General features: G+C 40.8%; 1 protein-coding gene across 3 annotated transcripts; it reads right to left on the minus strand.

The window, feature by feature from the left end:
• Window positions 1-2,640: 2,640 nt before the first annotated feature.
• On the minus strand, window positions 2,641-26,282 carry lins1 (lines homolog 1). Of its 3 annotated transcripts, XM_044334492.1 has the most exons (7): window positions 25,871-26,282; window positions 25,710-25,799; window positions 21,045-21,177; window positions 19,018-19,626; window positions 7,047-7,127; window positions 6,702-6,888; window positions 2,641-3,504 (listed from the first exon to the last, which is right to left on the minus strand). In XM_044334492.1, exons 1-7 carry the CDS (start codon window positions 26,207-26,209, stop codon window positions 2,658-2,660), a joined length of 2,286 nt encoding a protein of 761 aa, XP_044190427.1. In that variant the 5' UTR covers window positions 26,210-26,282; the 3' UTR covers window positions 2,641-2,657. The 3 variants fall into 3 exon arrangements, with proteins under 3 accessions (XP_044190427.1, XP_044191918.1, XP_044191111.1); XM_044335983.1 differs by lacking the exon at window positions 7,047-7,127 and having other exon boundaries at window positions 6,702-6,885; window positions 25,871-26,281; XM_044335176.1 differs by lacking the exon at window positions 7,047-7,127 and having other exon boundaries at window positions 25,871-26,280.
• Window positions 26,283-26,738: the final 456 nt, after the last annotated feature.

Here is a 26,738-nt window from a genome sequence, read left to right on the forward strand (position 1 = left end):
GGATAACCCTATACTCTGAAATTTGTATTTGTAGTTTTACTTTTTGGCTTCTCCAATTATTGTTTACTTTCATAATTTGGTAAACTCTATCATTATGATACTCTATTTCATTTTATCATTGTTAATTTAAATTATTCGATCTCTTGAATCACACCACTTTACCATAATTATTATATGTTGTACACACTTTTATTTTTCATAATTAGTCAAGCTCCAACGATAGTGTAACTAGTTTTTACACAAATATCTAATACGATGCAAAAAACCTGATTCACTAGTACATTGATCTTGAATTATCTTTAAGTCTGACTGTTCATCTTTAAAAGTTTGAAGATATTAGACAGTAGACAGGATTGTGATAACTGTGATATGTTTTCATGACACCAGAATGGAGACAATGCTGTGGTTGAGAGATGAAAATGAGGTCCAGCAATGTGTTCTCTGTTGTTGCAGCAGTGATGAGTTGTGCATATCCCCTAGATTGAAACAGCTGCAGAATTGGCTTACTTGTGTGAGACAAAAGATCCTCATTGAAATTGCCACAGAAAATGATGGGGTGATGATCTATGATCTCCAGCGCCTCCAAAGGGCTTCCCATGTTTGACAGGAATGATCTCACACTGTAATCTGGAGGTCTGTATACAGCTGCAATCAGTGCACTCACTGGGGCTTCAACCTTCAAAACCATGAATTCAAGGTCAGGTACATTATGTATGTACTGAATTTCACATACTTGAATGTGATTTTTCACATAAACAGCAACTCCACCACCACCGCTGTTGGCCATTTGTGGGAAATTTGTGTAGGAAAGGTGTCTGTTGCGTTTCAACATAATGTAGCCCTGTAAATGCAGACTGTCTGCAACAAAGGAGCCATGTAGGTGTTCTTCTCAACTCCTTTCAGATCCAAAGGTTGTGAATTCGAGCCTTACTTAGGGCAGAGAGAGTTGAAAGATGAAGGAGTCCAGGTGATGTCAGTCTGCTTAATGAGCTGAACTGCTTTTTTTGTCAATTTCATGCAAGTGATAGGCTAAATACCAGAATCTGGCCTGACATTACTGTGTGACATGTTAGCTCAGTGCATAGCATGTCTGTCTTACAAACATGAGGGTGTAGGTTCAATTCCACCCATTGCTGATTTTAATCTTGCTAGATTTTTCAATAGTGTTCAGCTTCCAGTTATGCAATCTAAATTCGCTTTCAGCAATCACACGCAATTTCTATAGAAATTGCATTTTCTAGTTATTATTATTCTTCCATACGTTTTTTGAAAGCTTTCAACTCCTCTATACTTTGAGCAACAGAAACCATTCAAATATCAAAATGTTCAGCTCTTAAAGGACATCTATGCTATTACTTTTCAGGTTTCTATCATAATCCAGTGATTTTATATATTTTTTTAAATATTAAAATATATAATGGAAAGTCTATGGGAGGAATGTTGGAAAGCTAATATCTCAAAAAGTAAAAGTGCTAGAATGTTCATATTTGATGTACAGATGTCCCATCTCAAAATGCTTGTCAGTTATTAAGTGTTTTGCGTTTTGCCTAATAACTCATGACCGGTAAGTCCTATCAAAAAATATTTGGACAGGATGTTCCTTGGATGATGCTGATTAGACTGATATAGGCCATGCCCATTTGTGCCTTCATTTTTTTCTGCCATTTTGTTTTTTTAAAGAAACATATATTTTGCTTCTGTTGGCACATATTTCATCCAATCTTCACGACATTTGGTATATACCATATTTGGAGAACCCTGAATAAAAATTATTCATTTGTTTTCAGATATCACTTACGGTTGGTCTGTTATAGGTTAGCAAAATTTTGAAGGCGTGGCCTAACACACTTAATGGTCAATAACTCCTCAATACTGAATCAGATTGCGACCAAATTTGGGAATTTTGTACACAAGGTTACCTGTCAGAAGTGTGTAACATTTCAACATTTTGCCTAAAGGGGGTGCTAAATTCACCTTATAACTTGATATTTCAGCAATTCTGTTGTCTTTAATGAAATGAAACTTGGTACACAGGTTTTCCATGAGAATCTGCACAACATATTGAATCATGACACCAATAGCCCCACCTTGTGGTCATAAATAAAACTCCACCATACTACTTATCAACCACCAAATCTCTTAAATGTAACATTCCATGGTAATCGAATTCTGTTTGTACAGATGGGGATGCTGAACGAGTGTTTAGTATTTTCAGCAATGCTTTGCGATTTATTCCAGTTTTCAGCATTCACACACATTTTCCGCAGGAAATGCATTTCTAGTTGTGTGATTGCTTTCTTTTGACCATTTTCCCCATGTGTATCAATACAATCCCCAGTGCAGACATGGCTGTGGATATCAGCCGTGCATGCAGTTTATACTGCTTCGAGTGCTTGTGAATGTGCGAACCAAGTGTACAGTCCATGCAGTCATAAATTTTGGCATGCATGTGGAGGTCTGCATGTTTGCAGATAAAAGCAGATAATAAAATTTACATCACATGGAGATTTGCAGCTGCATGGCCACTGAAAGTATCATTTGAGCTCAACACATATACACAAACCCGAACCACCTGCCCTATGACCAGTTTTGATGTAGCTACGACACCAACTCACAAGTGAGAATAAAACACACATAATATACTGTGTATGTATCATTTATTGACTTGTGACTTGATGTGAGTGTTGGGAATATTTCTCTAGTTGTGCTAAGAGCTTTAGGAGAGAGGATGGGTTGTATGGGAAGAGTTTCTTTGTCTGCAGCCTGGTCACCACCTCTCTGAGCTCTGACAGACAGAACATTGCTCTGGCTAATGTTTCACAGGACACCTGTCCTGAATGTTTACTTTGTCCCACTGGCAGTGGTGACCCTCCAGGTCTTCTTTCCATTGATGAGATAGGGTCACTCCGTAATTCTGTTGAGTCAGATGACACATGCTCTGTCTGACTGATAGATATCGGTGGACTACATGTATCCTGTTTGACTTCCCAGTCACTAAATCCACTTTGCTCACATAGAGACACCTCTGGTCCCATGTGTCTCTTCCAGGTTTCCTGTGAATCTTCTGAAACCTCCATGTTATCAGGATCAGACTCATCAGAACTGTCATACTCTACAAGGCGAGGCCCTGGGGCTGAATTGAACCCTTCCACTGGTGGTATAAGAGTTGTGGGCTGGAAACAAAAGCCGGATTCCACTTGATTTTGGCAAGACCTGGTTCCTGTCTTCCATTCAAATGTCAGCCCAGACACAGCAGCACCACAAGAAGCAGTCAGTGACACTCTTTGACATGTGACAGTGAAGCCCTGCCAGTCAGTCCTGAGGTACTTAAGGTACCGCACAAAGTATTCCAGAAAGCAGGTTTCCGTGGAAATGAGGAAGTCGAGGAGGATGCTATGGTCAAAGGAGATGCTCTGGAGCAGAAGCAGGAAGTGGCAGTGAGGGTTGCAGCCAGAGGCACAGGCTGCTTCCAGCACAGCAAAGTCATCCAATCCAGAACAAACTCTGCAAGGAGAGGCAAGAAGTTCATAGTCAGCTCAGTCTGCTAACACTACACTTATGCACTCAGACTGCAGCAGATGATGTCATTGACTAGTTCCTCTTCTCATCTTCACTGGTTTAGTTGTGGTAATCAGTGAACTCACCTGTCATAGTGTTTGGTCTGAGTAAAAATTTGCCTCAAACATGATGTTAGTAATGTTTGCCAGATCCTTTTCTGCTGACCTTTTATTAAATGCCTTCTATAAACTTTTAGTTTATAGAAATGTGAGACAATCCAGGTGGAAAGTGACACTCTTTGAAGCTCACCACAGAGCCAAGTGAGTGACACTGCGGGGAGCAAATGGTGGAAATCTAGTCGAGCTAGCCAGGGTTCAGGTGAGGCCTACTTCCATTTCTTGTTGAAAAGTTGATATAGCTAGAAGGCTCAGTGCTTACAGCATCCTCTTGACCTAAAACAAATGTTTTTTACCTGGCCATGACAAGAAGTCCTTATGAGACATGGAGTAGGTAGCATTGCTAGGTTCATCAAGCTGTTAAAGTGATGCTTTCTGTCATTCAGACATATTACATCCAGACATGTTAATGTTCCTTGTGGCTTTATTCACACATTACAGGACATTTATGGAAAGAGACAATGCACATGCGATATTTGGTACCTGGTGTGAGAGACAGAAGGTGTGTTTCCGTCCAAATGTTTTTATTTGCATTTTCAATTTGTGTGCTCCTCAAAGTAACACAAGAAACAAACAGAAATGCCATATTTCCATCATGTTTCCTAAATCGTTATTCACTTGTTTGTTTGAGCTTTGATTGCTGCTATTTTAATCACATCATCTCATTGTATTCTATTCTACTGCAATGGTTTAATGGCCCCTGACTGGAGAATTAGCTCCACCAGCTGTTTATCTTGATGAACCAACTACTAATATTCACATAACAGCAGTGGATGGAAATGCACATTAATTAGAATTTTCTTTTGCTGAGTGTCTGGAAATTCGGTTAAAATTTGCGTTACATTTGGATGGAAACCTAGCTAGAAAGCTTGCATAACCTACAGGCTCTTTCACAATGTTTCCTCTAGAGCTGTAGTCTGCTGGTTGACTAGTCGATTAGTTGGTTGATATGCTCTCGTCCAAATGAATTCTCATTTGTCGAATAATCTCCATATTACTTTCAGAAGGAGAAAACATCAATAGCTTTCCAGGATTAATCCATTATTTCCCGCGGCGGGAGGGACAGACCAACAAATTACCTGTGAAAATGGGGGTGTATTCAAAACACCCCCATTGTTTTCACAACTTTGAACTCGCCCAACATAATGGAGACTGCTGCTGGGTCTAACTGTACTGAACGTTTACTGAACGTAGTGAATGTTTACTGAATCAGTGTTTCTCCTATATTTATCACAATAAGAACTCCCAAGAACTCCCACCAGGCCAAGAAAATATTTTTTAATGCCAAAAATATCACCAAATATCCATTCATTCGAAAATCAATAGTGTTTGGGAGTCTCTGTGCAGCGCTGTTCCGGTACGTGAATCAACCTCTGTGTTGCCTGGGAAATTATTAATAGAGTACCTCCGTTAAGGAATACGACATTGCGTAGTGTATTTGCGTATTGAGTGGGAAAGAGTGAGCGGCAGAGAAGTGACGATGGATGCAAATGGAGCAGAGGAAAAGGTTAGTAGTAAGTTGTCAGTCTGGCAGTAAATGTACAGTACAGGCTACAGTGTGTCAGTTAATAAATGCTAAAAAGTCATGTCTATCGTTTCCCCAAGTGCTGGAAAAGTGAAGGAGGTTAGCTCCAAAGTTAAAGCAATGGGTTAGCCTAACCTGAGGGCACTAAACAGAGAAATAAAGAACAAAGAAATGTGTGGCTGCTGAGTTCACTGTGCACTCTGTCCCGTTACATCCACCGTCCCCCTCCCACCCCCCCACGACTAATCGATTAATTTAAGATTATGTACGATCTCAGTCGACCAAGATTTTCTTTGGTTGACTACAGCCCTAGTTTCCTCGTTTATTCAACTGATTTTGTGTAGAAGATATGATGATTTATATATAAAAAAAAGTAATGTTAGAAGATGGAACGAGACACATATATCTGCATGACTTCCTTGTGCTGCTGCAGCCTTTCAGACCTCATAAGATTGCCATTGTGACTTACATATAAGTGACCAGTGTACTTATTCAGACATGAGACAGACATGTTAAATTGCCATCAGATTAACATAAAGGGGTGCATGTCTGAAAGGGGGCATGATGTTACATAGAAATGTAACGCAAGACTCTATCCAACTCAACCTCATTCATATCACAAAAACATTCAAAACATTCATCAATTATTCACATTATCCTCACAGGTACAGACATACTAAATGCTTATATGGTGAGAGGTAATGAAAAGATTAGACAATTAAGACATTTCATTCATTCATTGATCTATCTGATAACCAGACTATCAGGGCTCAACATTAGTCTACTTAATTGTTACTTAAAGAATCCTCGTCCTCCACTTGTTAGCAGATGTTTTGTGTTGCATTGCAATTCTCCACTGATTGACTGTTCAGGCCTAACTCATCTCAAATCTGCCTTGTGCTCTAGGTTGTAATACTTTTGTGTAGTTAATTGTGTTTCAGCTTTTACTTTGTTTGTTGGTGACCTTTCAATGGACAACCAATGAGATGACAGCACTCCATGATGTAATCTCAAAGTGACTTGTGACAGATAAAAAGCTCATTCTCTGTTATATTTGCGAGATAAGGTTTCAGGCTCCCAAGCCCTTGCTGATCATTGGATCTCACCTGTCTTCTTCTCAGAGGGAGTTTTTATTTTTTTATTTTCTGGTGCTTTCCTCCTACCTGCCATATGTTGCTGACTTACACTTCTGCTGCAATTTGCCTCACCTCGTAGTGAGCATAGCTCATACTGCTGATTATGTAAATGGAGCTTTGCTGAAACAGTGTCATTTTGATTCTGTGTTGACAACACATTCAAAAAACAAATATTTCATACTAATTCTTTTTGAGTTTGGTATAATGGGTCTGCGTTGGTACGCACAGCTTCGGGAAATGGCCACAGCCTTACACTCTGACACCCACATCAGTAAACCACTTTTTCCAATTAACTCTGTTTGTATGTCCTGTAAATTCAAAAAAAAAGAAAGAAAGTACACTATTTGCACTGTGTATCTGTTGTACCTGTGATGGAGGAATATGGAGAGGAAAGCTTTGGCTGCTTCCATCATGTCATCGTCCTGTTCTCCAAACAGCAGACTGACCCAGCAGCAGCAGTGAATGACCTCTGTCATCTGGACGCTGCACCTTCTCAGGAAGGCCAACAGAGTCTGTAGATACCCATAACCCTCTGTGACACTTTGCAGTCCTGCTGGAACAGGATAGAAAAGGTATATTAGTGTATGCTTTCCATGTACATGTGAGAAGAATGCCCCCTGCTTTAGAAATGTTGCAAAAGAGGGTGTCCAGAAAATCTGGACCACAGCTGCTTCCAATGTACTACTGAATTCAATTCCTCTTCCTACTTACTGGCCCATAAAGATACTGGTGCTGTAATGTGGCGTTGGAGCACTGTCTGTCCAGAGTCCCTTTGAAAATGCATACCTCGTGCTATCATCAAAACAGGACAGAAATGCAGGCATAAATACTCAACTAAAGTAAAAGAAGCTACAGAAAGGTTTTTCATGAGTTCTCAGATTCAAACTATTTTCAGCTGACCCTCTGAGGCCTGAACTCTACACTACTGCCACAAACCACCACAGTATAAGTCGTGATAAACATTCATCATATACTGTATGTATCTTATTAAAAAGCAGTAGTCCACAGATTTTGCATTTAAAATTAAATTTACTAGCCTCCATGTGGACATTTACTAGGAAAGGAAGGTCTCATGCTGCATTCATTTCACTTGAGCTAACATGATTACAAGTTTCTGACTCGTAAGTACTGTTCACACCAACATCCAAGTCAGAAGTATGATTGGGATACTGGAGATTTTTCGGAGGACTGAAAAGACAAACTTGTATGGCTGCTTTATATCAGCCAAAGTCAGGATGTCTCTGCTACATCCTAACCATTGTTTTTAATATGTCATGCTCAGTGTTGCTCTCACTCATGCTGAGTATTAACAAAATATAGAGAAAACTTTAAACTGCACTACTCAATATTTTTAGTGTGTGTAATGTGTAAGAGGTCAGTTATAGTGACAAATCCACAGAGGATTAACATCAACTCTGCAGTTCCCCTCAGTTCTTAAGAGCTTTTTAGCATCTTTCAGCCTATTGTTTTGGTTTTACGGCCTGCAACTTTAATGTTTTGTTGCAGTCTCATGTCTCTCATCCAAGTGGTTTCCAGCAGCAGCAGCAGCTGTTCTCAGTGAAAAAGCTCTGATAAATCCACTGTACACTACCTGCTCAGCACCAAACAGCAGATAGACACAGTTAGGAACTAGCTGGTGAACATTTAGCAGCTAAGAAGACAAATACTTTTCTCAGGAGTTGGTGGAGACCAAAACAGAGCTTATGGAGATTGAACACATATTAATGATAATGTTGCTCTGTGAATGCTGGATGTGAAAATAGGCAACTGTTCAATGTAATAACTTTAAAAAGGTGATAATATGTCAATGTTGTGTTCACAGCTTGTTCCTAGAACATAAATTAATGCAGCTTTAATCAAAGCATCTTGTCACTTTCAACTCATTCCTTTCAAGCATCAAACCATTTACACTCAATGCAGCATTAAATATTATACAGTACAGGAAGACCTCCAGGGTCATGGCACAGTGAGGACATCTTTCCAAAGCTCTCCTCATCTTTTGCACAATTTATTCCTCTAAAACACTTTTTTCTTTAGTTAATATATAACTAAAAGTACTATTACTGTCACTGTCATTCTCTGTCCTGTAATCATGTCCACCAAAAGCAGCAGGGTTAAAAACACCAACAAGCCCAACCAGGCCTCACTATCTGAACTGTGTACTAGCAGGCTAAAAACGGGCACTGCTAGCTTGGAGCTGACACTGGTATTGAAGGAGTATCAAAGTGGACGTGGCGACAGTGGGATAAAATACTAGCAGAGTTACGCTCCCCTGTATCAACCCTTCGAGCTACTGTCTCTGCGCATGTCAAAAAAAATGTGGACATCAGAACCTCTCTGACGGACATGGGCGGGAGAGTCACAGAGCTTGAAATGTCTCACACAGCTCTGCAGGCAGAGAACACTAAACTACAAACCAAGCTGGATATTCTTTGTTGGGGTGGGTGAGCATCATCTTGATCTCTCTGTTATTTTTTGTTTCTTTTTGTATTGTTTGTATCTCTTTTTTTCAGGTTTCCTTTTTGTCATTTTATCCCTGTCAATTACACACATCCACTTTAACATATCATACACTTTCACACTCTCTTTGTACTGCATAGCATTCTACACCTTGGCATCCTGCCCTGTATTTTACAATGCAATGTACAACCATTAGTATGGTTAGGAACAGCAGTAGAAAGGTCCATTTTATTTCATGGAATGTGAAATATTTATATCACCCTGTGAAGAGGAACAAAGTGCTGGCACTGGGGGTAGGAATTGCTTTCCTTCAAGAGACACACTTTCGCAGGGCAGATGTTTTAAGAATTCAGAGGAGCTGGGTAGGGAAAGTAATCCCAAGTTTGATTCTAGGGGTACAGCTATTTTTACACACAAAAGTATTTCTTTTGAAAGTGACACAAAATAATTCCTGGCAGATTTATTATTGTCACAGGATAGCTTTGCAATAAGCGGATTATCCTTTCAAGTGTATATGCTCCCAACTCGGATGATTGTGCTTTTATTAATTCCTTTTTTTCTCTTATCCCCGATATTAATAATCATCACCTGGTTATTGGGGGTGACTTCAACTGTGTTCTCTGCCCCAAACTCAATAGGTCTTCATCCTAACCTGGACCCCTAACTAAAATGGCCACAGCTGTTATTAATTTCATTGGATAATATGGAATGATAGAACCACAGCATTTACATTTCCCTACAGGTCAGGCCTTTTCTTTCTTCTCACCTGTTCACCACACTTTCTCTAGCATTGACTACTTCATTTTAGATGTAAAATTTATACCTTCTTCGAGTCCTCCCACCTATCATAGCATAGTAGTTTCTGATCACAGCCCTCTGTCCTTTGAATTACACTTCCCTGATGTTAGGGCTGCTCGATTATGGCAAAAATAATAATCACGATTATTTTGGTCAACATTGAGATCACAATTATTTAACACAATTGGTTTTTGACTCTCATTTTTGCCAATTGCCAATGCCGATATATGCACATATTTTTTTTCCACGTGGCTGAAGAGATTATTACACATGCAATCATAGACTGTACTAATGATCAAGAAAGACAATATCTGAGGGAGGAACTTAGGATGACTGGAGTTCAGGAGCTCAGTATTAAAACTTTAATGAACCTGCCAAGTGGGTGAAGCAGTAGTTTTCTCTGAGTTTATTAGATAGACAGGACTAATGTGAAGGATTTAATCTTTGGTCCACAGTCTGAGGCAGAGGGTGGTGGTAATGCACCTAATACGCTGGTTGCCAATCACTATCATAAACCAAAAAGAAGAAGAAGTATTTTTTTTTTTTTTTGAGACAGAGTGGTACATCCTGTCAGCCGAGAGGTTTCCTATCTGTGCAGCCGAACACCACAGCACCTCCACGGACTATTACATCCTGACGGTCCCGGTATTTCCTCCGTAGGCTCCACTTCACTCAGCTGCCCGACAGACCCGCTGCTTCTTCCCACTTTAACCCGAATAACAAACCAGGGCTCGGTGCTCCGGTTGTATCCAAACGGAGAGCCGGGGCTAACGTTATCTGGGAGGCTAGCGGAGGCTAACTGGCTGTGCTTCCCTCCGGTCATGCTGCAGCTAACGTTCTGCTAGCCTCCAGCTAGCCCTGACTCTATGTTTGGATCCAGCTGGATTACCGAGTCCTGGTTTGTTATTCAGGTTAAAGTGGGAAGAAGCAGCAGGTCTGTCGGGCAGCTGAGTAAAGTGGAGACTGTGGAGGAAGCACCGGTTAGCTTAACTACAGGCAGAATCACTCGCTACAGTGGACAAGGAAATAAAACAAATTAATCAATAAGTACAAACACTGTTGATTTCTCTCTCTGTGGAGCCGACATGCAAACTATTTTGGTTCAGTAAACTTCAGCTGTCAGTCAGCCTGGTGAAGGCAGATTAGCCGGCTCCTGGTCAGCAGCTGTTGCGAACAGATGGCTGGTTCTGTGGACAGAGACACTCAACAGCTGTCAGAGGCGTTTAGTGAGGAGCAAAAGTGCACCGTTGTAAAGGAAAGGGGTGTGCTAGATTTGCAACACAAGACAAAATTAAAGCTGTAAGCTGTCAGGCCACGGTGCAATCGAAGGGTTTCTGTGATGGGCATGTAGATGTCTTCATACCCGGGCTGTTTTTCAGACAGTGCAAGAAGGAGATAAACATCACTTCCTTTGTCCACTATTTTGCCTGCTGCTGGGGTTGCTTTACTGAAATTTCGTTGGGGGTGCTATTCAGCCAGTTTGCGTCACTGATGGAATACTGTCATGTACACGTGTTCAGGCTGGGAGTCTAATCAAACATGTAAAGTTTGGTGCAGACTGGAGCATTTACAATTAAAGCTGCAAGCAGCGTTGAATGGGCCTTCACGCCCTTGTGCACGTCGGGCCATGGTGCAATCCAAGGGCTTCTGTGATGGGCATGTAGATGTCTTCAGACCCAGGCTGTTTTCAGACAGTGCAAGATGGTGATAAACATCACTTCCTTTGTCCACTATTTTGCCCGCTGTTGGGGCTGCTTTACTGAAATTTCGTAGGGGGTGCTATTCAGCCAGTTTGCATCACTGATGGAATATTGTCATGTACACGTGTTCAGGCCGGGAGTCTTATCAAACATGTAAGGTTTGGTGCAGACTGGAGCATTTACAAAGAAGTTATAGCAACTTCCTCTGTCATGGTGAAACATCAAATCTCAACAATGTGAGGATGAGAATTTTCTGCAGGGTGAGACATGACTGCCTTGCTCACACCTGTGTCATAAAAATCATGCAAGTTTTGTGACCATTCACTTGAATTTCAATTAGTAAATTGAAAACCCTTAATGAGTTTGTGTGTAAAACAAATTAATTTCCTAATTTTCATCAAGTCTATTTTTAGGAATGTAAAGACTTTTAACTATGGATGCACGACATTGGATTTTTGCCGATATCCAATATGCTGATATTTCCAACTCATTGTGGCCGATTGCCGATGCCAATATATGCACATATTTTTACCAGCTGGCTGAGGAGGCTTTTATTATGCATTCAAGCATAGATTATACTATGATCAGGAAAGACAATATATGAAGGAAGAACTTAGGAAGACTGGAGTAGTGAGGACATCTTTCCAAAGCTCTCCTCAGTTCAGTTCAGTTCAGTAGCTCAGCATTAAAGTTCTTACCTCATATAGGCTATAGTCTTTCTTGATCATTAGTACAATATATGATTGCATGTGTAATAGTCTCCTCAGCCAAGTGGGAAAAAATATGTGCATATATCAACATCGGCAATTGACAAAAATGAAAGTCAAAAAGTAATTGTGTTAAATAAGTGTGATCCAATATTGAACAAGATAATCATGGTTATGATTTTTGCCATAATCGAGCACCCCTAAAAACAACATAAATTGTGATTTACACACACACACACACACACACACACACACACACACACACACAGAGTTTAAATATGTATGTGATAAATTGTAAATATGTAATGAATTGTTTTCTGTAAGAAACTGTTACTTGAACATTTTTCAGTGTGCTCCTAAAGTTATATGCGTGCTCCTAATTTTTTTCATTTAGGAGCACATGTACTCCTTGAAAAAAAAAGTAAGGATTGAACACCGCTGTCAGATGTGTAGAAACATTAAGTAACTGGAGTGTGAGGATTGAACACTGCTGTCAGATGTGTAGAAACACTAAGTAACTGGAGTGTGGTGCAGTCCAAGGGCTTCTGTCACAGGCATGTAGATGTTTTCAGACCTGGGCTGACAGGTCTTACTTTACCCACCCCCCCACCCCCATTCTCTCTCTCTCTCCCTCTCAGCTGGAGAGAAGGATTTCAGAGTACTCTTCTTGTGAAATATCCTCATAAATCCCATAACTTTGGCCAAATCTTACATTAAAAATCACATTTTTTTGTGGGAATTTTTGTCATGAATCCATTGATACAGGTTTGAAAGTGGTTGGACTTATAGTTTAGACGTCAGACACCCCAGTTTGGCACAAAGTCCTTGCCCAGAGATTGCCTCCCCATTGGTTTACATTGTAAGGTGTAATGTCGCACTTCAACTTTCAGGGCTTACTAGATTTAAACCGTTCAAGTTATTACAAAGTTTTTAATCATTTTTGTTCAGCACAGTGTGATAAGTCATGTATTAAAGTTTGAAGCCGATACCATTAATGCCCTAGGAGGAGATAGCATTTATTCAAGGTCCAAAATTGGCACAAAGTCATACTTTCATGGGTGAACTGCGGACTTCCTGTTGGATTTAGGTCAGGGGTGTCAGCGTATGATTTGTAGGTCTTGATGAGACGAATAATTTAGTTTTGGTTCAATCTCTCTACAACATTCCTCTGGGCCGTGGCAGCCATATTAGATACATAGGTGGCGCTATAGAGCACATTTTGGCACTTTGGGGGATAATTTTTACATTTTATCAAATTTTTCACCAGACCTGATGTGCATGCCAAATTTGGTGAGTTTTTGAGCATGTTTAGGGGGTCAAATTAAGGGCTGAAGTCACGTAATAATAAAGAAAGAATAAGTAGAAGAAGAAGAAGAAAGAAACAAACACACAAAATACAATAGGCCCCTTTGGGGCTCAGGCCCTAATTACTTGAATTACAATAGGACCTTCACACTGCTAGGTGCTAGGGCCCTAATTAAAGTGGGCCCTCACACCCTTCCGCACGTCTGGGCACTGCAAAGTCGTAGGGCTTTTTTTGTAGGCAGGAATATATGTTAAGGACCAGCCTCTTATCAAACATTGCATGATGGATTTAAATATCAACACCTATTAAGTAAACATCATGTTGCTGTATGTCAACCGTAGACCAAACCTTGAAAATTTCATGTGAATCAGATGATGTTTGTCATATAAGGCTGACTTCCTCTTGCCAGTAAGTGGTGCTATGACTATGACTCAATATTGACATGTAGATGTTTTCAGGACAGGATTCTTATCAAGCATGAGAAATTTGGTGCAGGTTGGACAATGTACATTCAAGCTACAGCAACTTCCTGCTTAATGGCGAAACGTCAAAGTTTACCGTGTGGCCATGGCGAGAGCGTTTCGCGAAAACTCAAGATTTTGATAATTTTTGACCACAATCTAGTCTAGATGACACACACTGATTTTGAAGTCGTTATGATGAAGTCTGTAGGAGAAGTTCGCTAAAATACAAGGCATGCAAAATCGCCAAAATTGACCACTACATTTGAAATGGCCAACTTCCTGTGGGGTTTAAGCTATGGGTCCAAGAGACTTTTTTGTGCGTCCTCGCACATGATTTTCATACGTGTAGGTTTAACCTGGCGCAGGGGCTGCTTCACTGAAATATTGTAGGGGGTGCTGTTGAGCCATTCTGCCACATCCATGCCCGCCACCTATCCACTATTACAGACTTTAAGACCTGTCATGTGTGTGCCACATTTTGTGAGTTTTCAAGCATGTCTAGCACCATAAAAACAGCTTCATACTTTGTGTGTTGCCATGGCAACGGCTTTTGACAAAAACTCAAAAGCTTCAGTAGTTATCATCATCGAGGTCTTACACCTTGGCTGACCAAATTGTATGTGTTTCTGACTAACCTGCAAGGAGTAGTTAGCAAAAGAGTGGCATTTAAGACTTCCTGTTGCCAGTAGGTGGTGCTATGACTAAGACTCAATATGAACCTGTCCTTGTCTTCAGACTGGGACCCTTATCAAGCATGGGAAATTTGAAAACGATCTGATCATGCAGAGTCAAGTTATAACAATTTGTTTGTTAATGGCGAAACACTGAAATTTGCCGCGCCATCACGGCAAAGGTGTCCAGTGAAAACTCACCATTTTCACAATATGAAATCATCAGAAACTTAAGGCTTGTCTGACCTAATTTCAGATGGATTTGTTCATCCTGCTTGGTACAGCTCATAAAAGTACAGAACATGTAACTTCCTGTCGCCAGTAGGTGGCGCTATGAGTATGTCTCAATATTGACAGATAGATGTATTCAGGATGGGACCCTCATGAAGCATGATAAATTTGGGGCAGATTGGACAATGTACAATGGAGTTATAAGGACTTCCAGTTTTATGGCAGTTTTATGAAAACTCATGATTTTAATAACTTTTGATCACAAACTAGTCTAGATGAAACACAAAAATTTTGAAGTCAATCTGATGAAATCTGTAGGAGCAGTTTGTTAAAATACAAAGCCAAAAATGGTAATTTAATTCAAAATGGCCGACTTCCTGTTGGGTTTACGGTTTTGCTCCAACTGACTTTTTTATGCGTCTGGGCATGATACATGTGTGTACCGATTTCTGTGCATGTTGGTGAAACATGCCACAGGGGATACAGTTTAGGGGGCGCTGTTGAGCCATTTTCCCACGCCCATGTTCAGGACCTATAAAATATCAAAATTTTCACCACTTCTGATGTATGTGCAAAGTTTAACAACTTTTCATGCACGTTTAGGGCCTTAAAAATGTATTTGTTTTGGATGAATAATAATAATCCTTACAAATATATCATTAACTGGCTGGATCAACCTGATTAAGATGAATATTCTTCCTAGATTTCTTTATTTGTTCCAAAGTGTTCTGATTTTGATTCCTAAAAAACATTTTAATCACTGGACCAAATCCTCATTGGCCTCAAATGGGACGGGAAGACCCCCCATATTTGTAAATCATTTTTACGGCCAAAAAAGGTGGGAGGTAAGGCCATGCCTCACTTTCTTCACTACTATTGGGCTAACAATATCAAAAACATTATAATATGGGTCAGTGGTGGTGCCGAGGCTCCAGTTTGGGTAAAATTGGAATCTTTTAAATTGAAACTCCCCTCCTTGATCTCTACCCCTTTACCTCTAAGTTGCCCACACATTAAAGATCTAGGTACAGTTTCGCAAACATTTCAGATTGCAGAACACTTCACTTCAGGCTCCTGTTCTTGCAAATCATCTCTTCTCTCCCTCTATGTCTGACCTGGCCTTTCAGGCCTGGCATGGGAACAGCATTAAAGCTGTTAAGGATTTATATGTAAACGGGATTTGCATCATTTGAGCAATTGTCAGAAAAGTATGCAGTGCTGCGCTCTCATTTTTTCAGTACCTACAGATTAGGCACTTTGTACAAAAAGGCAACAATGCTTTCCCAGAGCAACCCACTAGTACCCCTTTAGATACTCTTTTAGGATTTAATGGTAGTCTCAAGGGTGTCATCTCCTGGAGTTATGATGTTATCAAAGCTATCAACCTGCAATCTCAGAACAACCGAGGGACAATTTGGGATCAAGATCTAGACCTGTCTTCTGCAGAGGAACAGTGGGCTTCAATTCTTGACTGGTTGCACATGTTTTGGTCATGTCTTTGAATCCCATAGCAACATTTATTGGATTGGGGCCTGAGAACAAGGTGTGGCCGACCGAAATGGGTAATGTGGTTACCTTGCTACTCTGTTAGCTCGATGTTGTATCCTCCTCAATTGGAGGAGATTGGTGCCACCATCCCATACAAGATGGCTTAGAGAGATTATGTTTCAGTTGAAGCTTGAAAAAAATCAAATTTACAGTAAAGGGCAATGCAAATAAATTTGAAAGAGTCAGTTTTCTTACCCACTATACTACTAGACAACCTAACCCAAATAACAGAGTTTGAGTTCATAACCTAATTCTTTCTTGGTTTGGAGCAGCACTGTAGTAGTCCAACTAAGAGTTATTTTATAAAGATGAGAGAAAACTTTTTAAATTAAAAAAAAAAAATCTTTACTTTTGAGGATTAAGAAACATTTAAAAACATATGAAGTTATGACAATTTAAAATGAAGAAGAAATATTTAAGATACTGCACTCTTTCTAGGCAGCAATCAAATATAAGCAAAGTTGTGGCAATGACCAACTTAACTCCTTTCTACAAAAGGTCAGATTTCCTTTAGTTGTATCCCTTCCATTGAGGCATGCCTTCAGATGACACTCAGGTGGATTTGATCTACTCATCAGAGTAGTTCAAGTAACTCAACTTGCAGCCAGTGTTCACCTGTGCCTTCTTCCAATAAATCAGTGCTTACTAAGTAGAATTGTGATAGTGGGAAACATGGCATCAGAACTAAGTTAAAGTGTCGTAGGTCAAATTGTTATTCTAAGCAAAGAGGGGCTTTGTCAGCGTCAAATCATGGCTAGACTAAAGGTTTCTAAGGGGGCAGTGCATGGAATTCTAAAACGCTTTGTGGAAACTTGAACAGTTGTATCCAAAGCAGGATCAGGCAGACCAAATGTGACCACACCATCAGAGGATCAAAAAGTTGCTTAATTCCCTGACAGATAGAAAAGCAACTTCATCACACATACAGAATTTGCTAAATAAACAACGCAAGCCTCCAGTCACTAAAAGTAGCAAGCAGCAGCTTCAAGTAGCAAGTAGCAGCTTCTAAACCACTTCTTGGGAGAGGAAACAAGGCCAAATGCTTGGGGTGGGCTAAGAAATACCAGCATTCCACAGTGGATAACTAGAAGAAAGTCCTGTTTACTGATGAATCCAGGTTTGAGATTTATGGCAGTAACAGAAGGGTGTATGTAAAGAGATGAACAGGAGACAGAATGATACTGCAGTGTATCAAACCCACAGTGAAACATGGTGGTGGGAATATTCAAGTCTGAGGGTGTTTTACCTACTCTGGAGTGGGACACCTGCACTGAATTGACTCCACCCTGACCCAGAAGAAGTACCACTCCATTCTTTAGAGACATGCTGTACCCTCTGGTTTGCAGCTTTGTGGGGAGGGATTCATATTGCAGCAAGATAATGACCCCCAAACGTACCTAAAAGCTTTGCAAAAACTATTGAAGACTAAAGAAGACAAAGAAGTCCTGATTGTCATGCACTTTCCTCCACAGTCACACTGACCTCAACCCCACTGAACATTTATGGGGGCACTAAGAAAGAGACTGAGGCCCTGTTTACACCTGGTATTAACATCTGTCTCGGGTGATCCGATCACAAGTGGACAGCTCTAAGTACGTATAGAGATCTGATCACTCAGACCACATTCGGAGGCAGTCTGGGCCGCATGTGGCCACATTCTTTTAGCAGTGTAAACGCAATGCGTCCTGGGTCACATTGAAGGACCACCTATTCAACTGACATCCTCTATTTTCCGGCAGACTGGGCAACAACCAGTTTGATAACAGAATAAACAAATGCATTATTTTGTTTTTCATGTGAAAAAAACATAATCCACCTCCTGTTTTTCCCGTTCTCCTAACTGGTTTTCCTCTTCAAATTGACAATGGGATTAGAAATTAAACCAAATCCAGCAAATAACTTGTTTTTCACTGGTCTGTCTAAAAAAAAAATATTTCAGAAGTTGAACGTTGCTAGATAGTTTCCTCTGTCCTGTCAAGTTGATGTCTACAGTTTTTAGTTTTGCGGCGCTGCAGGACATAATGAGCTCAGGATTTATCAGGAGGACAGCAGCTTTACTCTAAACAGTTTCACTGTATGAACCAGACTGTGAGTAACAGCTGACCTTTTCAATGTGTAGAAACACACAGAACGTTAATTAACATTAAATCCTGGCCGATCCTGTCAGCGTGTCAGAGATTTAAATAATCTATGAAGTTACGCTGCTATGTCTTGTGCGTAAATCGCACAGCGTCCCTTAATGGAGGCAGCTGAGGGGGGATGGCTGCATATAACTCTGTATATGTGTCTATATTCTGATGCAGTGCTAGAGCAAATCAATAGGACGGGAATTTGATTTTCGTGAAGGGGCACAATGCATTGTATATTTGTTTATCCTGTTATCAAACAAGTTGAACACAGCTTTGGACAGAAGGTACACAGACCCCCGATCCTTCTGCTGGTTAATAACGAATGTATTTGGTCTTTGCAAACAGTAATGATGTAAGTGTTTATTTGCATGTAGAGCAGGGAAGTGAGATCCGATAAGAAGTGGTCACTCAGGATGCATGTGAAGATGCATGTTAATGCCAGGTGTCAACAGGGCCTGAGAAAGCCAAGCATTCTGTGACACCACAAGAAGCTCTTTGGAACATTGTCAAATCATGCTGGGATAACATGGCTAATCAGGTTTTGCACAACCTTAAGCTGATATTATTATTTGTAATGAAAAAAATAGCATTACATAAGAATCTTGACACAGACCTTTGGATACACTGTCTGTGTGTCCCTGTGTTGTCATTGTGTGATGGATTCTCACCTGTTCCAGCAGCTGTTTGGATGTGAAGCTCAAGGGACTTGAGAAGAAGCAAGCTGACAGCTCTCAGCATCACACAGTCTGGTTTCTGACCTTCACCTCCTTGGCAAAGACTGGTCCCCCCAAAGAAAGAAACAGACTCCGCTTGAACACTCAGTAACCAATCAGCAGCCACTGCTTGTAACACACTCTGAGCCAGTATACTCATATCAGAGCTGAAGTACTCATGTTTCAGCCCAGTGGACAGCATTTCTCCTAAAGCCCAATCCTCTCCAGCCTTCTGAAGCACAGCTCTCTTCAGAAGCAGCAGTACTCGCTTTTTGACAAAATGTTCTGAGGAGCTGCTGACTGTTGTCAGGAGTGCTGAGGAGTGAATATATGTTAGTCTCTGACTCTTCAGACAGACTCCAGTTCCACATATAAAACTGGATGCAGTCAGCACCTCCAGTAGCTCCAAGAGAAGGTAGAACGTTGTTCCCCGGTGAGTGCTGCTGGTCAGATCCACTGAACGCTGTGTTACCGCCTTTCTCTCTACAGGAAGAAACTTAGAGCATAGAGCACTCAGGCTGGAGTCAAAGGCTGACAGAAGTTTCTCAAGAATCTCTGATCTCTCTGGAAGAAAGAACATGCATTTTTTATGAGAGATTATACACAACAAGACAAGAGTCATACTGCAAGCAACCTGGTGTATGGGTTGCCCTCTCTAGCTTACACATAATTTTAGTAATTGATTAATCTTTCATTAATGAATAACTACAAAGTTCTTGCACTCCAATAAATCCTATTGGTAGGTACTGGATGTGGGATATAATATAATAAACTCTGAGTATGAAAGGACCAAAAAATCCTGCACATTGTCGATCCCTGCCAGATTCATGAGGAAAGTTGCCTGATGAAGGTCTGAGGACCAAAATGCTGTTAATAAAGTGAGTACAAGTCATCGACAGTGTGCAGGATTTCCATTAATGAAGCAAAATGCCTCTGGTAGCAGCTTCTGTAATGTGATGATTTTCTTTATTTTCATAGAGGACATTCTGACATGTCACAGTAGGAAAAGCACAGGTGTAAATAATAAAAGTAATGATGGCTGACTTCATTTGTTTGCTTTGGTTTCAGGGTTGTGGTATTGCGCATGTCTCACATCTGTGCTTTTCCTACTATGACAAGTCATTTTGACTGTCTGCTGTGGATAAAAAGGCCTGTTGAAAATGGAATGTCTTTGAGTTTTGGACAGTTGGTCTCACAAAAAAAGAAATTTTGAAGATTTAACAATTAACTGATTAATAGTAAAAACATCCTGCATTGCTGCATCCTAACACTTAGACATTTCATAGACTGAGCAGCTCCAAAAATTTGGTGCATGAAGAATATTGAAAATATGAATCACTGGATGGTAGGAAATTTCAGCCTCTTCTATATCTTCAGGCTTCTAGTGGCAGCACTGGTGCTGAAACATATGCCAATAAATAACAAGAAGCTGCAGTGCAGAAATGCCAAATATTAGTTTGAAATCATTGTTTGTCCACCATAGAGCACTGAAAAGTTGCTAAATGCCCCCCCACCACATATCTTAGTCACAATTTCCTTAAAAACTAATTTAAAAGATCTTTGTCCAAACTTACTGTATTTTTGCTAGGTGTTAATATAAAAAAATAAATATCGGTCATCTAAAAATAATGATGATCTACCATCATCGTTATTTTTAAAATTTCAATATCACTATCTGTATTGGCCTGGCTATAGTTTGTATTTTCAACATTCTTCCTGTAACAAATGTTTGGAGCTGCTCAGTGATGGTTATGTCATAGTTCTGGTAGATAGCAATGCAGGACTGTGTTGCACAGCATGATGGTCATCGATCCCGGAAACAAAAGCAGAGAATATCTGAGCTGCTGTTAGATGATAAACGTGATGCTCAGCTAAGACCAACAAGCTTGATGTGGGCAGAGTATGACTGTCACACAGATGTAAGGTAAATGAAAGGACAGATTCTTCTCATAGTGTAAATGTGCAAAACGAAAAGGTTTTACCTTGATGAGCTCCCTTAAGAAGTCTTTTTAAGACTTCAATCAGTGACCACAGACAGGCATCCAGTTCAGTGCAGGGGGATGACCTGTGAAATAGCTGCACACATTTCTGCTGCCACACAGGACTGACTGTACCCTAAAAAATGAAAGTATACAGTATATTGTACAATGTTAGAATATAGTGCAGTATGTCAGTGTGCTACTACAGTATATGACGCTGGTATTGGACAAATAATCACTGCTTATCAATGCGGATCAACTCAATTCCAGATTTTTATATACTGCGGTAAACCCTCCCAGCCCTACATCTGAATCATTTCATCTTTTGACCTAGTGCATGTCCACATCAGTAGGACAGTTTTAAGCTGCTCTTACTGAAATTGTGTTGTTTACTTCATGTAAAAACAATAAATGGGCTATGAGTGATGTTATGGTATGTACACAACCTAAGAATTTGGATGGTTGCACGCTTTTGTTCCTTCGGCTCTGTGCTTTAGCAGATAATACATTAAAGTGCAATGTCTCAACTTTAATTTGAGTAGGTTTTGATGTTTCGCTATGTTAGAAGAAATTGCTATAACTTTAGTGTACATGGTCGGATCTGCCTGAAACTTGACATTTGAAAACAGTCCAGGCTTGAACACGTCTACATGATAATATTCAGTCAGTGATGCAAATTGGCTCCATAGTGCCCCCCACGACATTTCAATGGAGCAGGCCCAGCAGCGGGCAGAATAGGTGATTGAGGAAGTGACATTAATCTCCCCTTGCAATGTCTGAAAACAGCCCAGGTCTGGGGACATCTACATGCCCGTGACAGAAGACCTTCACCAGTGCTGTGCCCCGACATACGCAAGGACGCGAGGGCCCGATCATCATTGCTTGCAGCTTTAATTAGGGCCCGAGCGCTGACCAGCGCGAAGCCCTCTTGTATCCAAAGGAATTATTATTATTAGGGCCCGAGCACTGACCAGCGCAAAGCCCTGTTGTATCCGAAGGAATTATTAGGGCCTGAGCCCAAAGGGCGAAGACCCTGTTGTTTTTCATGTGTTTGTTTCTTTCTTATTATTAGGGCCCAAGCGCTGACCAGCGCGAACTTCTACAAACGTGTACCAAAACTCACCAAAATTGGCGTGCACGTCAGTTCTAGTGAAAATCGCAGATTTTATGGGTCTCATAAAAAATGCGGGGAAAAATGGCTCGACAGCGCCACCTAGAAAATTAAGAAAAGCGAGTGGTGTGCATATATATCATGACCAGACGCACCAAAAACTCTCTTGGAGCCATACCCTAAATCCAACAGGAAGTTGGCCATTTTGGTTCAAAGTTGCGATTTTCAGGCCAATTTTGCCGTTTGAAAAGTTATCAAAACGGTGAGTTTTCGACATTGCCGAAGGGGTGTGGTCGGGCGGAGAATTTCGATCCTTCGCCGTGAAAATTCAAACGGCCATAACTCCGGCATGCAGGATCCTAAGAGACCCAAACCTTTTGTGCTTGGAAAGAGTCCCCTTCTGAACACATTCCTGTGTCAATGTTGGATCTAAGTCATAGCGCCACCTACTGGCAACAGGAAGTTACATGTTTTACACTTTGACGCTCTGTGGGTCGCACGGTGATGGGATCCACCTCAAATTTACTCAGAATAGCCTAAAGACCTTGGAGATGGTATATTATGAAGTTGGTGACTTTTCGTCGAAAGGTGTTGCCATGACGACGCGGCGAATTTCGATGTCTCGCCATGAAATTTCAAAGCCTTATAACTTGACTCCACATGGTCTGACCTTTTCCAAATTTCATATGCTTGTTAAGAGTCCCGGTCTGAACACATTGTCAGGCCCATATTTAGTGACAGTCATAGCACCACCTACTGGCAACAGGAAGTATCATGCGTCGTTCTTTGTTGTATTGTAGGAAATTTGGCTGATGCACCTGAAATTGACTCAGCTAAGATGTAAGACCTTGGTGATGCTCCAATTAGCAGTTCATGACCCATGACCAAACGCCGTTGCCATGGCGACACATCCTTCGCTATGAAATACGATGCTGTATTTTAGGGACAAGGGATGGGTATACAGTCATGAAACTTGACACACATGTCTGGAGTGACACCAGTTAAAATCCTGGATAGGTCATTTGCATAGGCATGGCAATATGGCTCAACAGCGCCCCCTTGAAAAATTCAAAATTGTAGCCCCGCCTTCCAGATTAACGTAGAAAAATGAAATTCACAAGGCATATGTATCATGTCAAGACGCACAATAAAAGCCTCTTGGAGCCATATTGTAAGTCCTACAGGAAGTCGGCCATCTTGATAAAAGTGGTCATTTTTCGCATTTTTTTGGCCATTTCGCATACCTTGTATTTTAACGAACTCCTCCTACAGAATTCATCGTAACGACTTCAAAATCAGTGTGTGTCATCTACACTAGTGTGTGATCAAAAGTTATCAAAAGATTTAGTTATCATTGAAGCGTGTGGCCGTGGTGTGGCGTTGAGTTTTGATGTTTCGCCATGACAGAGGAAGTTGCTGTAACTCTAGTGAACATGGTCGGATCTGCCTGAAACTTGACATTTGAGAACAGTCCAGGCCTGAACACGTCTACATGATAATATTCAGTCAGTGATGCAAATTGGCTCCATAGCGCCCCCTACGACATTTCAATGCAGCAGATCCAGCAGCAGGCAGAATAGGTGAATGAGGAAATGACGTTTATCTCCCCTTGCACTGTCTGAAAACAGCCCATGTCTGGGGACATTTACATGCCCGCACCCCTTCACCAGCGCCGCGCCCCGACATATGCAAGGACGCGAGGGCCCAATCATCGCTGCTTGCAGCTTTAATTATTATTATTATTATTATTATTATTATTATCATCATTATTATTATTATCATTATTATTATCATTATTATTATTAGGGCCCGAGCGTTTACATGATAATATTTAGTCAATGATGCAAACTGGCTCCATAGCGCCCTCTACGACATTTCAATGAAGCAGCCCCAGCAGCAGGCTCCACTTCACTCAAGCTGCCCGTCAGACCCGCTGCCTCTTCCCATTTAACGTGAATAACAAACTGGGGCTCGGTGCTCCGGTTGGATCCGCATAGAGAGCCGAGGCTTACGTTAGCTGGGAGGCTAGCTGGCTATGCTTCTGTCCAGTCGTGCTACAGCTAACGTTCCACTAGCCTCTCAGCTAACATTAGCCCTGGCTCTCTATGTGGATCCAACCGGAGCACCGAGCCCCGGTTTGTTATTCAGGTTTAAGTGGGAAGAAGCAGCGGGTCTGACAGGCAGCTTGAGTGAAGTAGAGCCTGCAGGGGAACCACCATATCAGTGAGAAACAGTCTGTCGAGGAGCTGCTATGATCGGCTGCACAGATGGGAAGGATGTATCACTCTGTTTGGGGAAAAAAAAAATCTTTTTGATTTATAACGGCAGTTGGCAACCAGTGTATTAGGTGCATTAACGCCACCTTCTGCTCCGGAGTGTGAACCAGAGATTAAATCCTACACATTTAATCCTGTCTGTCTAATAAACTCAAAGAAAACTCTACTGCTCCATCCACTTGGCAAGTTCATTAAAGTTTTAACGCTGAGCTCCTGAACTCCAGTCTTCCTAAGTTCTTCCTTCATATATTGTCTTTCTTGATCATACTTAGTACAATCTATGCTTGCATGCATGAGAGTCTCCTCAGCCAGCTGGAAAAAAATATGTGCATATATCGGTATCGGCAATTGGCCACAATGAGTTGGAAATATCGGCATATCGGATATTGGCAAAAAATCCAATATCGTGCATCAAAGTACAAGTTAGCACATTTTAGACATATTAGAAACTGTCTCTCTTTTGACGCAGCTAAGATATTTATGCATGCTATGATTCTTTCCCATATGTCTTATTGCATCACATGTTGGAGTCAGGCTGGAGATGCAGCCATACAACCTCTTGAGTCCTTATACAAACAAACTCTAAAAACTCTAACAACAAAAAGCCAATGCGTTTCCATCTCTGTAGGGTACTGGAGAAATACAATTTACTGAGCTTTGAGAATTTTAGATTATTATCAAATTTGTGCCTAATTTATAAAATTTTAAATGGTCTGGCCCCTCCTTCACTATGTGACTTTGTGCACACTCGCTCAGTAAATTCTATCAGATCCTCCAGATTATCCTCTATACAAGATTGTACCATACCATTTTGTCACACTGCATCTGGTCAGTCAGCTTTTTCTGTGAAAGCCACAACTCAGTGGAATACCCTACCTGATGATAAGAACTGTAGTTCAATCAATACTTTCAAGGCCAAATTAAATCTACTAAAGACCATTCAGCTGTGTGACCACTGAGTCTAAACTTCATCTATGGTCTTCTCATTAGCACAGGTAGTCTTGCTTTTAATTTGACAAGTTTACATTATTCATTTCTAATTGACATTGTGGGTGTATGGGATGTGCTCTTGTGTGTAGCTTTGTATTTTGTATGGTATGTTCTTTGTGTTTTTTCCTTTGTACTATTTGTTGTTGTGCTGTTGTATGTTTTGATTGTGGGGGACTGCAGATGTAAATTAGCTTTGAGCTGACTCCGGTGCAGTGCATCTTTTATGTTAAAAAACTGTAAACTGTCCCAATACAATCAATCAAAATCCAGACTACAGCCATGGGTACTCACAGATTTGTGGAGATCATATAAAACATGTGTTGATACACTCTTTGCTGCCAGATGAGAGATGGTCTGGTCCTCAGCCTGGAACTGATGAACCTGTGAGGATAGTGAGATTTTTAGATGTCACTATAGAAAACATTTGTTTGTGTTTGTACTCAGGCACTCACTAGCTGTGACATGAGATCCATGTCTTGAAACAACACCCTCAGGATCTCCACGCAGTATGACGTAACCTCTGGAGTCAGGCTCTCAGCTGTCAGGCTAGAGGTAATCTTCTCCACCAAAGTCAAACTGATGCAGGTCAGCTCCACACTCTTGTCATGGTAATACCCTCTGTCCTCTCCGGCCACCCGTCCACACATCTCTGCAAATATCACACACGCCAGATCTGCAGCACGTTCACTGGGACATGATCCGCTAAGAAAACATCTGTATGCATCTGTGAGACAGTCAAAGCGCGCTGTCATGTCTCTCACAGAGCGTCTGCTGCTCCCGGGCTGCTCCATAATGCTATTGTTTCCGCGTCATCCTCAGCCACGTGATGCACGCGGAAGCAGCACTACAACAAATAGGTCAAGAAGCTACGTCAAGTAACCGAGAAGTAACAAGGATTCGACGGGATGTGTACTTCTTAGGCCTTCAAAATAAGTCCACTCTGGAGGCCAACTTATCGGCATCCGGAACTAAAGGCTTATCATACTGTTGATGTTACATATTACATATAGATACATACTCTTGAATCATCACAGTAACATTGTCATTGTCGTCATAAAACTTTGTCATTGTCAGTGAAGCTTTTACTTTGATATGTGCATTCTTCAATAGGAATTAGCTTTGACCGGAAGTCTTAATTTTTTTTCTAAGCAAGTTTCAAACAGTCCAGCCAGTACAGGGAACAACATCTTAACATTTTAAACATATACTCAGAAAGACAACATAGTATAAATAAAACAAATATAAGATAATAATACAGTGAAATCAAATCATACCAAACAGGTTGATGATTTTTCTTTGTTTCTTTTACATTTCTGAGGG

Source organism: Thunnus albacares, chromosome 1, assembly GCF_914725855.1.
Source record: "Thunnus albacares chromosome 1, fThuAlb1.1, whole genome shotgun sequence".
NCBI lineage: Eukaryota > Metazoa > Chordata > Actinopteri > Scombriformes > Scombridae > Thunnus > Thunnus albacares.

Bases quoted from the DNA above. Each gene is read 5' to 3' on its own strand.
- lins1 (XM_044334492.1), bottom strand. From the start codon at position 26,209: ATGGAGCAGCCCGGGAGCAGCAGACGCTCTGTGAGAGACATGACAGCG. The intron at 21,178-25,709 runs GTGAGTACCCAT...TTCATTTTTTAG, and splicing joins TATATGATCTCCACAAATCT to GGTACAGTCAGTCCTGTGTG. The intron at 19,627-21,044 runs GTAAAACCTTTT...TCTTTCTTCCAG, and splicing joins TCTTAAGGGAGCTCATCAAG to AGAGATCAGAGATTCTTGAG.